Here is a 13606-nt window from a genome sequence, read left to right on the forward strand (position 1 = left end):
AGATATATAATTAGTATATGAAACTAATATTTAAAATTATCTTTTAATATCTTTTTTTTTTTTTAAAGAATGAAAAAAGTAGAATTTACAACTAGTTAGCGATCAGCAAAGTAAAAACTAAATACCAACTAGTTGTGTATGAACCAAGAAGCACTGTGAAGTCCAATTAGAGAACTAAATATCAATTTGCTAATCTTTTTATTCAACTAATAATAATGTATAGCAATTTCAATGACACTTAAAATGCCCATCTTTGAATGCCAGCTAATGAGTATTATTGGCTCTTCTTTGCCAATAACTCAAAATGAGTGCCAACCTAAAAGAATATGACCTTATCGTTTAAGTATTTTTAATACTTAAAATGTGAGAAACATGACTTAACCAGAAATTCTGCATATAACAAAATGAGGTCTTAAAAGAAGCAAATAAGAGGATCTATCTTAATTTGTGACTTCAACACTTTCAAAGTGTTATAATTTAGTTGTAGAACGAACGAATTGAATTACTGGGAAAAGTATAAATATATTCACTTTTTATGGATTTGTACACTATGTTAACAGAGTAACGCATCAAAGCTAAAAAAAGTACATTAGATAATATAACTGCAGTATTAAAAACACAAAGCTGATCACATAACTATAGCAAAACAAGAACAGTAAACTATAACTAAGTCGTAACAAACACCTGTAATTGCAATTGGACCTGCACTAATTAAGTTAATTCAACAGCAAATGAAGATTGCATGAAAAAGAATTCAAATAGTAAAGTGCCATCTCTGGTATTTTACAGATCTTTTCCCTCAAATTATAAAAACACAATTAGGATAAAAGTTAACTCAAAGACATAAAATCCTTGAACTAGACGACGATATCACTATCACAAACAACATATTTTGATAAAAACTCAGAAAACATTTGTACCATTTCTAAAACCCAAGCTTTATTTTAGTACTGTAACTCATCAATCAAAGGTTGAAAAATATCATTCCGCTCCTACAATAAAATTTCTTATAATCCTATATACATGGTGGTGAGAGCATCGGCGACGTGAGAGGGAAGGTGGTTATTGTTGTCAGGGGCGAGGTGGTTGAGGGAGGAAGCAGCGCCGAAGTAATTGATCATTGTCGACTGGGGTGTTTGGTCTGTGACATGGCGTCGATTCCTATGCAGAAGTATTGATGATTTTCTTGTAGAAAATGGAGAACCGTAGAAATGAAAAGAAAAAACTAAAAGAAAGTAAAAGAAAAATATAAATACAGTAAAATGAAAAATAAAAAATACCGCATTTACTTGCCACCGAGATAGTGATCCAGTTGAGAAGTTGGGGTCTTTTGCATTCAATTTTGGGCTCTCCTGTATCGGTTCGCTATTTCTTAATGAACAAGATTACAAGTCCACTAGGTCCCAAGAAAAAATTAGCAAGTCCAGATTTTCTTTATATATATATATATAGTCCAGATTTTCTTTATATATATATATATATATATATTTCTAAATTGATTCACTTTTAAATGTTCACTCCACAACTCATGCAACATTTATATATATATACCCGTCTTCTTTCATTTTCTGATTCCTCGTCAAAATGTAGAACAAGATGCAATTAAAAGAATTAATTCATGAATCATATATATGTACTATACAAGGAAATCAGAATCAATTATGATATTATCTGATGTTGCATGCCAAACACCATCCTCTGCTCTATCTTCAGCATGATTTCTGCTCATTAACATCCAACAGGGTGATAAAGGAAAGCAAACATCAACTCAATACTTCACCTTATTGATAACTCTACACATGTCTTTAAACCAGAACCTGCAAAAGTGGACACGCAACTTCTTGTGATGATTCAGACCACCCATTAAATTATAGATACAGTTATTAGAACAACACTGCACCACGTCAAAAAACATATTATTCTCCGTATCTAGCCAATAAACAGAGGGAAAAAAAAAAAAAAAAACACAATAACAAGTAGAAGGCTCTATTTGACAGTCTACAAAATGATATCAGCAACTAAGTTCGTGGATCCTACCTAAGCTTTTTACTCCTCTAGCCCTCTTGCTTTCTCTTCTTTCATACTAAACCCTGAACCCCATGTTAGATAGCATATATATGCTACCTAACCACCAAGGGCAGTAACAGGGCAAATGAAGCTTCTATTCTTCTGCAGCCACATGAAAACAGTCAAATGTAACCTATTTATTTGTACAGGAATGACTTGTTAAATTGCATTAGGCAGGAAGCAAATGAAGTTAATTCAGAATGTATAACAAACAAACCATTTATATGCCCAGCAAAAATCTAAAATCATTAATCAACTCAAGCTTATTTGACTTGCTAAGGCATGAAACATTGAACTTGAACTGCTACATGCCCATAGCTAAGATAGCAACTTGACAACCAACTTCATCATATTACTAATGCAATAATAGTACCTTTCAAGTGTCAGCTTCTAAATGACATTATAAAGAAGGGACAAATGTTACTCATTCAAATTCCAACTATTATGGCAGTATTCTCTCATTTGGTTTGGCACAACAAACTAGATTAAGTTGCAACAAAGCAAAAATCAATCAAACCAATCTACATCTTTCACCGCCCAAGACATTCAAGAACTGGTACTAACCTCTCTTAAGTTTTACGAGATTCGAACGATTAGCTAAAAATTAAGATTTGATATCCATGCAATGATTTGGATTATTTTGGTCAACAACAAGCCTTCTGAAATCCATCTTTTATTTTCAAATTTTTTCAATTAATCATAAGTACTTTCAATGTCATATGCATTTGGTTTTGTTTCTAAACTCAGGACAAATTGAACAGAAAAATTATAGAGCTGATACTACCAGGTGTAAAAGCAAATATACAACTAAATTACACTGAGCACCCCATGGTACCTTCAAATGCTACAAATACTTCTGATGATTTGAAAATATGATGAAAACATCACTTATGATTAAAACACCACATATAATTGACTAATATTATTTGAAGTATAGATGAGTTTGAAAGTCAGTAAACGTTCATATTTTCTTTTTTCTATGAAGTCTTTCAAAAACAAAGAGTATTAAATTCCTTTTTAACATTTCTAAAATTTCAAATAAAAAGCAAACCAAGGTTCAACACTCTAGAGGCACATTTTCATTGCCTAACTCTTATTAATTCTGATTAAACAACAAAATCTCTTTAGCAAATGACAAGTCAAAGATGGAAATTAAAAGAGAAAGGAAATTGTTAACGAATTTCTTTGCACTAATAGTGTTTCACCCATTCTTTTTTTTTTTTTCAAACAAAGGGGTTAAATGAGCAACATTTACATACAATATTAAATCCTTTTGTTAAAACAAATATTAAAAAAAAAAAAAAAAGAAGAATTGCAACAATTAGATACAATTGGGTGTCTAGATTAATCAAATTTGAGTTCATGTTGTTTTGTGCTTTTTGTAGCTAGTGTCTTTTTCCTACTTTGTACTCTTAATCATAGGGACGAGGCTATCATTCAATTCATCCATGATGGTAGTTACTTACAAATTAGATCTTACTTGGTTAAAGACCAAGTCACCCAAAATCTTCCTTTTATCAAATCGCTGCTAGAGAACTTCCAAACATCACAAGAAAAATTTGTTGAACCAAAGCTGTACTAGAATAAATAAAAAGAAGTATTAGAATTTGGTAGTGGTCACCAAGGCTTCTTCACTAGAAAAGAGAACATCATTTTCAGTTTCATGATTACAGATTTATTTCCTTATGATCGCGCTATATGACACTATCTAAGGATCTAAAATTACTATTGACAAACAATCGAGGAAAGAAGTTCCTTTAGAGCTAAAGAGAATTAAGTATGTATCATATTCAAGACGATAAACATCCTATATGCACTATTATAGGATGCCTCCATCTTAAGCCTCTAAAGAGCAAATGCACTATTATTTCCAGAAAATCCTATAAAGGTAAATGTCTCCATTCTATGCCAGTTACTGAAAAAATGTATGGACAGAATATGGCCTTGATAAGACAAACCTGACCAGGCAGCTTTTATTAAAATGTGAAAAGACATCTTATGTGCACAGATCTTTAACCTTCTTACTTCTATCTTTGAATTTCTCATAAATTCAACTACCTTATCCTTGTCCACAAGTTTCATCCCTGAGAGGAACAAAGATACCAAAGATAGAAACTCATCCTGTAAAAGAAACTTAAAATCAATATTGAGAGAATAAAGTACGTAGTTGTCCTTTGAATTACAATAAATAACCCTTTTATTAACATATTTAATTTGATACTAACTCCCACATCACTTAGCATAAGTTGATGAATGTACAATAAAATTAACCCATAAAATGAAAAAGGAAATGTGGCTAAGAATCGGTAAGTATCATGTTAACTGATCTATTCTGACTAAATAAATTACCTCTTTTCTAGTCTTTCTAATACTCTTCTGATACTAGCTTACAAGACCAATTTGAAGCCTTCAGACAAGAAATCATCCCTGACAACAAAATCAAAGCTATGTTAATAAGTCAGCTAAATGCAACAGAAATCAAATGCTCTGCAAAAGAGGCCACAGAAGCTTATATTATTTACCTCTTCTTCCTATTTTTTGTCTCCTTATGTTCATGTTTTGGTCTCCTACGCAGCCTATTTGCATTGAGTGGAACAAGGCTTCCAACACAAATTTCAGCTTCAAATGTAATTGGCACACCTTGAATCCAAACATTCACGACTTCTTTTCTCTTAAGGTCATACCAGAAAAGGTTTACATTGTCGTGCTCTATGAGAACTTCATTACCACTTTTTGAATAAGCCAGAGGTTTAAGAGATCTAAGAATCCCAATAACTTCTAGCCGCGCAACAGAAAATAATTTACTCCAAGACTCCTTGACCATATACTCCTCCATTACCCAAACATCAACACGCTCACTGCGAGCATATGCAAGCAGACTAAGGCATCCTTGGAGAACCCCAATACCCATGTTACAATTCATATCCACAAATTCAGGCTTGGGCACAACATGATAATCCTCAACTCCTAAATCCAAAGCAACAATTGTATCGGCCACAGTGGAGTCAGGATCTTGGCTCACTAACCAATGTAAAGCACCATTAGCATAAATCCCATTTTCCCCAGGATACAAAACACAGTAAGGCATATCAGCAATCCTTCGCCAAGAATTCTTTCTCAAACTAAAAACCTTAACTTCAGACTCAAAACTCTTTCTATCCACACCCCCAAACTGAGCAATTCTAACAAGCTTATAATCATCATTACTAAGATCATACCCAAATCCAAAAACACTAACCCGGCAAGAACACATCCCGAAATAGCGTTTAAGCTCAACAGGCAAATAGGGTACAACACGGTGGGCTCTAATAGATGGATTCCACAAAGCAATGTCATCAACAATATTACAAATACAAAGCAATCCATTACAAGAACCCAAGATTTTGACACCATGATTGTAACACATCAAAGGATGGTCAAGTGGTTGGATGTTATCGAGTAAATCAAAAGATAAAGAGTAAAGCTCTGAACTCTTAAGTATTATGCTTAAATTACAAGGGCTTTCTATAGAGTGGTTAAGATGTAAGTAAATGAAAGTTGGACTGTCTATTAAAGTGCGCCATCGTTTTGACACGCACCTGCAGCAGAGAAGTTTCTTGGCCGTTAGACGGCATAGTATTTCCGCGATCATTTCTAACGGGAGATTGGACATCGTTGAAGTCTCAGTTTGGTGCAGTGCTTATAGGGTTTTGTGGATTTTCTTTTTCCCTCTTTACCTTTGCAGCAGTTGGGGAAATGAACGCGGACTGTAAATAAAGCATTTTGTATTTTAACTAAAGTGTCGAGTAGATTTTGCTAAAAAAAAAAAACAAAAACGTGTTCAGTGGGTGAGCATTTGTTATCCGAACGGTTAATTTCTATTCACCCCTCAATTTTTTACATTATAGTTATCTTTTAATATTTTAAAATTATATTTTTTAATTTTTTATTTTATAATTTTATACAAAAAAAAAATTACAATTTTTATTCGATAATTATTAACTAAATTTTTAGCACTTAACTAAATTGATTTCAAACTATAGTAAAATTTTCTATAATAATACTCTATATACGAATAATTTCTAAATAGTGATAAAAAAATTACGGTTCTAATTTGACCAGTTATAAATAGAAATAAACTTTCTATTATAATAAGATAAACTTTTTAAGTCTCGTTTTAAAAAAAATTCTCTATATCGTAATATTTACATATATAACTTTAAAAGTATATGTTATATTATGTATTATTTTACTGTAGTATTATTTTGTTTCATCATTCTTATTTATATAATATGAACAAGATATTTACATATCTTATTTTTAATTTCTATCATTTTACTAACAAGATTAAGTATTACATTTAAATAAAAATTTTAGTACTCAAACCTCCATTAAGTTATAACCTTCTCATAGTCATAAATTTTATTTAGTTTCAGATGTACGACTATAGAGAAATTTTATCATATTTGTCTCTTACATTTTAGTATAATACACAAATTATCTTTTATAATTTGTTAAATACATAAGAGCCCCTTATTTCTTAATAAAACGAACTAGTATCTTTTTCAACTTAATTATTAAATTTATTATTAAGTATTAGATTCATTTAAAATTATTTCTTATCAAATTAAAATAAAATTTTATTTTTATCAAAAATTAATTTCAATGTCCGTATAATATTCTTTTAATTGATTATTTTTTAGTATAATTTAGTTCTCTTAAAATTTAGACATTTAAAAAGTATTTATATTTAATAGAATATTGAAAATTTATATAATTAAACTTTAAATTATTAAAATAAAATAAAAATAATATTTATTATTAGCTTTTATAAAAACTTTAAAGATTAAATTATATATTTTATTGATTTAGTTTTTAATTGACTTTCAACATATAAAAAGATTTTAGTATAATAATTAAAATATAGGAGTAATTTATATATTGCACTAAAAATCAAATAGCATAAATCCAAAATCAGTTAATAATTATTTAATTAAAATTTTGATAGAAAAATTTTTTAGTATAAAATTATAAATATAACAATAAAAAATAATATATTAAAATATTAAGAGATAAGTAAAGTATTTTATTACAGGGATATGTATATCCGACTCAAATTAACAGATAAAATAAACGAAATTTATCAAAATAAAAAGTCAAAAGATGCTAATTAGCTTTTACATTTTTTGTTAAAGTGCAAGAGATAAGAGATTCCTTCCTCATTTATTTCAGTCTTACGGTAATCCTTGTTTCTTCTAAAATTTGAGGACAAATTTTATTAATAGGAAAAAATGTAATACCTGTAATTTTTAAATTTAAATTTTTATTTATTTTTAGAAATATTTTGATAAATAATTATTTTTGGTGTTAAGTTGAGCATTTAATGAAATACTTTAATAATCGAATAATATAAGTACCATTTAAATTAATATTATCTAATAATTATATTATATTAATTTTTGGTGAATCTTAAATGTAGTTTTGTGATTTTAAATAAATGAGTAAGAAATTTATGAAGCTAAATTTTAACATGTATAATTATTTTTAAAATATACAATGAGCCTAAATTAAAGTTGATTAGTTTGGATATATATATATATATATATATATATATGTGTGTGTGTGTGTGTGTGTGAATAATTACAAAAAGGAGAAAATTGAGCAAATAATTAGTGTTGGGAGCTTTTCTATAACTAGACCTTTTTTAGGAACTAAAGAGCAATTTTTCCAAAAAAAAGAGAAAAAGTAACCAACAACAGCCCCCTCTCTTTTCTTCTTCTCCGCATATGCCCACTCCCTCACCCATTTTCCATCATAGCCACCATCCAACCACTTTCCCTCCTCCTCCTTCATTGGCGCAACCCTCTTCCTCCCTTAGCTTGTCAGAAAATGTAAAAAAGTTGGTGGAGGAACTGCAGTTCGGCTACCACCTCTAGAACAGTCACTTGTTGGTCTTATTTTACAAATTTGACATTGAAAACTCTTAACCACCGAAAACCTTAAGATCAGCCCTTTCCTCTATTTTTCCACCGTCGGAAGCTATGTCCAAGACTCACCGAAGCTGAAGCTTTTAGGTCTCAATCCAGTGGCTTCTGGTGAAATTTCGGCAAAGATATTTAAATATCTGGATTCTACGCATCTCAAGCTTCATGTAGGCACCTCCGGAGTCGAATTTCGACGCCATTGACTGTACCGGCTTTCGGACCTCGGTATTTCTTGATGCACAAAATTTTAGATTTTGAGTTGGTACAATTTATTTGGACCTTAAAAATTATTAACTTCATTAGTTGTTAGTTATAAATAATTAAATAATTTAATTTAATTAATTGATAGTTTAATTATAAATATTATGAATTAATTAGTGTGATTAATTATTATTCGGTTTTGTGATAATTGTGATTGTGAATAATTAAATTAGATACCAAAAAATTATTTGTGAGCTAATTGTGGAATAAATATTAATGTCGGACTGTCTGTTATTAATTCTGATCTGTGGCGTGTTATGGAGACTGAAAAATAATGCAGTTATGGGTGACCCGACTCTTGATAAATATGTAATGAATATTTGAAGTATTTTTAGCAAGTTTTAGACCCGTTATACGGGAGGTAACATCCGTATTTTAAGAGAGATTTTGTCGAACTTTTGATAGAACTTTCAATTTAGGATCGGTCAGAATTTTTAGGCAGTCTAATTCTATGAGTATAAGACTAGGGTTAATTATGAATATTTTTACTGATTGAATTATTTTCATTGACTAGATAATCTAGTGGTTCAGCTAGCTCCGTCCGAGGTGTAAGAGCAGCTAGGAAAATTCGTTAGATCAGTGAGTTAAAGTCATATAATCACTATATACGTGTCTATGTCTAATTTAAATATAATGTTATTTGATCAATAATTATTATAATTAATATTAACATTATTATTATTATTATTATTAATTTTATTTTCATTGCTACCAATATCATCATTATTATTTTCTACTGTCATATTTATTATTACTGTTATTATTATGCTATTGCATTTTAAATTTTATGATTGTCAAATCGATGATAATTAATTTTAGTATTTAAAATAAATCGAATGATATTATGATTGCTGGGTATAATGAATTTTAAAGTTATTTGATGTTGTACGTGAAATGTGGCTCAGGATGTGACAATAGTAGAACATGCCACATGATAGGTTGTATCAGAACCGCATGCGCACTGATGATAATTAGGGACAGGTATAGAGAAATAATCATTTGATATGCCCTGGTCGAACATTGCTCTCTAGGCTTACGAAAATTCTGGTTTGCCAGAAGAAAGGACCATGGTTGAGCATTGCTCTTTGGACGCTCGTTGTATTGATAATTAAATGACTAGACTGGATTTAAGGACCCTGGTCGATTTTTGCTCTCTGGGCGCCAGTATTAATGGAATAAGAGAGGCGAATGGTTGATAGCATTACAGTATCAGCTTCTGCTGATGTACTTGTCTCATATATGTTTAAATTGCATTTTTTTCAAATTATGACTTTGACACATGTTTTAATTATTTTGAATTATATGATTTTAATTCACTATCGATACTGATAGTCTCAATTTTGATTTTTAGGTGACGGCTTGGTTCTCCGTCGTCCTTCTGTTTTAATAGCCCAGCTTCTTTCTTATTTGAGTCTAATGTAATTAATTTCGTTTGCATTTTTTATTATTTGAAATCTAGATTCTCTACAGTAATGGTTCTAAAACTTAATATTTTATTTTCATTTAAACCTATGGAAAAATATTAAATGATTATGTTGATGGACTGATTTAATTATATTGTGATTATGCGAATGAATGTTAGTAAATGAATTGTTGATATAGTTGACTAATATATATATGTTTTATTTGAATTACTAATAGTCAAATTTGCTATGAGTTTTGGTAACTTTAAGCCTATTCATCCCCTAGTGCCGGTCATGAACTCATAAATCAAATCATAACAAATATAAAACTAAAAAAATAGCTCATATTATTTATATTATTAATAAGATCTAACCCACTAAATAATTTGTCCTAAAATCTTTTATTTTAGATATCACATACTTGAAAAGTGAGCACTCCATTATTTATTTAAACAAGTATAAATTTACCTCAAAGCAATCTAGAAAGTCATGTTTTAGATGAATCAATCAGTGCACCGTGTGCATTGTAGAAAAACCTTTCAGTTCTTCTTATAAACTTCCTTTAAAAAGACTGTGAATTGACCGGTATTCTTTTTAAATTACCAGCCATCACTAGAAGTCTTGCCAAACCTAAATTTACGCAAGGAATAAGACTTGACCAAATAGTATCCAATATTAGACATGGTAGGAAAGGAATTTATATGAATTTTAGCAGAGATCTCTTTGATACTTAAAGGTGTTCTACGGAATCAGGAATCTTTAATGTTGAAGGTTTGTTCTTAACATCATAATGGAGATTAATGCTCCAGTCTTGGTGTCTGTAAAATTGTCTATTTTGTTCTGAACAATTAGTTTCTTCTTGGTGCCTACAATTGTTTTCTTGCTAGTTGTAAGTGACGATTTCTTCTCTTTTCTTTTTTCTCAAGGAAATTCTTTTGTTTTGTTTAGAAAAGAAAGAAAAAAAGATGAAAAGAAATTATAACTAGAAAGTCAAGGACTAACCATAACTAATACTAAGCATAGAAATTAAACTTCATCTTTGTATGTTCCGAATAAAATAATCAAGTATAATACTAAATATTAATTATAAAGAAAATTCAACCCTCTACGACATTATATTATATGCTAATTATATATATATAATCAATTATATGATTATAAGAATGGTATCCCCTTCTGATGATTTGCATAATATGTCAACTCTGATTATAGCCAACTTGGAAAATCAACCATGCAATGCCAGAATCCCATGAATGGACAAATAGCACAAGTATTTATGGAATAAATAAATTTCATGTTTAACAATGTCCAATGTACAAGAATTATTGTTTGCTCTTCCAACCATTTGAATATGTTTCTCCAACTATAATGTAAGTTATGTTGTTCAATATTAAAACCAAAACTGAAGCATTCTTTTCCAATTTTTGTTCTTAAACAACTAAAAAGCATTAATGATGATTAATATCATCAAATCATGCTTTTCAAAACCTCCACTTCGTGGATTTTAATGAAAGAAACAAATTCTTTCATAAGAAACAAAGCCTGCTCACTCCTTGGCTTAAACAAATGAAACACATGACCTACCCCTTCATTTATTACAATCTTCACCTTTCCTTTCCATCCACTTTTCTTCAATTCCTCGTAGAAAGATATAGCAGCATCTCTTAATTGATCTTTTCCAGCTACGAAAACTATCACTCTCTTACACCCAATTCTAGCAAGATCTTCCTTCGTTGCTTTTATCCTAGTATCCTCCAATCCATCATTTCTAGGGCACATATACAACCACATCTTATCAAGCTTATCTACACCCATAAAATAAGGGTGCACCAAAACCGTTCCTTCTAATTTGATCCTTGCTAGCCCAGATGAGCCAATCCTCACTGCTAAGTTATATGATATGTTTGCTCCAGCACTATCACCACCAATGAAAATCCTTCCTAAATCTCCATGATTACTCAACCATGGTTCTTGGTCATTTCCATTTGCATGGGAAGTTACCCATTGCAAGGCTGCCCAAGAATCATCATAGCATGCTGGTATTGGATGCTTTGGAGCTAACCTGTACTCGACTGAGACAACAATGATATTAGCTTCTTTGACAAGAGAAGATATGTATTCATGATAAAGTGGGTCAAAAGCTGATCTTAGTGAAAACCCACCTCCATGAAAGTAAACAAGAATGGGGAGTTTGATGGTTGGGTTTTGAATTTTGGGTATAAAAATACGAGCAGAGATTGTAGGTTTGAATGATATAACCACATCTTTGGATCTAATACCCGTGCAAGGATCATCATAAGGTGATGTTTTTTCAATAGGCACATATCTGGCTATGTTGCCACCTTCATGTACTTTGAAAAAGGGAAAGAAATCATGGGCTACCTTACTACTAATGCTCAAATTCGATTGCATGTTTTTCACGAAGTGATTATAAGATTTATTTCAGTGGGTTTATTTATACTCGACTTAAGCTATGTGATATAAAGGATAACTTCTCTAACTTCTATGTAGCTATAACAAATTTTAGTCCCAAATTGGGTCGTTATAAACAAGAAATAATCCGTATTATAATAAGTTACAATTTGTTTTAGATCCGTCTTAAGAAAATTTAATTCTGCACTATTTTAATTATATATCCATAAATCAGCTTGGAACCTTAAGGTCCAACTCTATACTCTATATTGAACCTGAATCGGTAATTCTCTGTTGAACCTGAATCAATTTGAAATCTTAACTTATAATGTGAACTAGTTTAACCTTTAAAACAATACAAATATCAATTTAGTTAAATTACATTCTTTAGGTTTTAAATTTCAATTTATTTTTAAATTTTTGATCAACTTATATTAAAATTATTGGCTATACAAAAATATTAAATTTCAAATCTTAAATCTTAATCATAAGATTTATAAGAAAGCTGCCTAAATCAAATCATGATTCTTAACTTTCAAAAAATATATAATTATTATAATAAATTTTGTGAATGATATACAATAAAACAAATTAAAGAGTATAATAAATTTAAATAATTTTTCAAAAGTATAATTTTTAGAATTATTTAAATAAATTTTAATTTCCTTTCTAACTTGAACCATTGATGAACTGAGGCTAAATTGTAACTAGATTTTATATAAACCGGAACCATAAACTGACTTTGATCTATTCAACTTTTAACTATAAACTAAATTTTCTATATGCAGAGTAGTTCATGGTTTAACCTTTAAATGGATCGTTAACCGACGGTTCAAGGTTGGGTTAGGCCCTTGGCTAAGTCTGGCAAATAAAATAATTACTTATGTAAAATAATTTAGAATTATAATTTTATAACTTTGACTCTAAGAGTATGACAATAAAAATATATAATTAATTCTTTTCATTCATTAGAATCTAATGGGTAGTGAACTATACACCTGCCAATAAAAGCAATTGTTTTTTTTACTATGCACTATACATGTGATAAACTCAATGAATAAAAAATTGAAAAAAAAATATAAATTTAGTGTCTTAATTTCTTTATTTTTCATTATTTTAGTGGCTAAATTATCTTTTTATTTAATTAAGTATTTAAACTTATTAAGTATTTAAACTTATCTTTTCATTATTTAAACTTATTATCTTTGTTTTTATTTAAATTATCTATCTATTTAATTAAGTATTTAAACTTATTAAAGATATTCAATATAGCGTTTTTAACTGGTTTTACAAATTAATGTACTTACATGTCCTATTTTAAATGATATTAACTTATATATTTTTTTTAAAGTAATCTGATATTGTCTTTCTATTTTCTTTTTGTTTTTTTTTTCCTTCAAAACTTTTTGTAAGATTTGTTTTTATTTCTTAAGTTATTAAAAGAAATAAAATAATAAAATTTTTTCTTATTCATCTAAATAATAAATTAAAAATTAAATA

General features: G+C 29.4%; 2 protein-coding genes and 1 long non-coding RNA gene across 17 annotated transcripts; 1 reads left to right on the forward strand and 2 right to left on the reverse strand.

Moving 5' to 3' along the window:
- Positions 1 to 1597: 1597 nt before the first annotated feature.
- LOC8279021 (F-box protein CPR1) lies at positions 1598 to 5819 on the reverse strand. 15 transcript variants are annotated; one of them, XR_007214322.1, is made up of 6 exons: positions 4590 to 5819; positions 4417 to 4494; positions 4126 to 4188; positions 3548 to 3640; positions 2038 to 2169; positions 1598 to 1817 (listed from the first exon to the last, which is right to left on the reverse strand). XR_007214322.1 is itself a non-coding variant. In XM_048369808.1 (3 exons), exons 1-2 carry the CDS (start codon positions 5717 to 5719, stop codon positions 4455 to 4457), a joined length of 1170 nt encoding a protein of 389 aa, XP_048225765.1. In that variant the 5' UTR covers positions 5720 to 5819; the 3' UTR covers positions 1598 to 1817; positions 4417 to 4454. The 15 variants fall into 15 exon arrangements, 1 of the variants encoding a protein (XP_048225765.1); XR_007214319.1 differs by having other exon boundaries at positions 3534 to 3640; XR_007214321.1 differs by having other exon boundaries at positions 3534 to 3645.
- A 1982-nt stretch (positions 5820 to 7801) lies between these two features.
- Positions 7802 to 9846, forward strand: LOC112536832. The gene is made up of 2 exons (XR_003080768.2): positions 7802 to 8255; positions 9643 to 9846. It is a non-coding gene; the product is annotated as an uncharacterized LOC112536832 (long non-coding RNA).
- A 1181-nt stretch (positions 9847 to 11027) lies between these two features.
- On the reverse strand, positions 11028 to 12106 carry LOC8279020 (2-hydroxyisoflavanone dehydratase). Its single transcript, XM_002532672.3, has one exon. The coding sequence runs from the start codon at positions 12104 to 12106 to the stop codon at positions 11162 to 11164; it is 945 nt and encodes a 314-aa protein (XP_002532718.2). The 3' UTR covers positions 11028 to 11161.
- Between the last annotated feature and the right edge of the window lie 1500 nt (positions 12107 to 13606).

The sequence above is a fragment of the Ricinus communis genome, chromosome 10 (assembly GCF_019578655.1).
Source record: "Ricinus communis isolate WT05 ecotype wild-type chromosome 10, ASM1957865v1, whole genome shotgun sequence".
In the NCBI taxonomy this organism is placed as follows: Eukaryota; Viridiplantae; Streptophyta; class Magnoliopsida; order Malpighiales; family Euphorbiaceae; genus Ricinus; species Ricinus communis.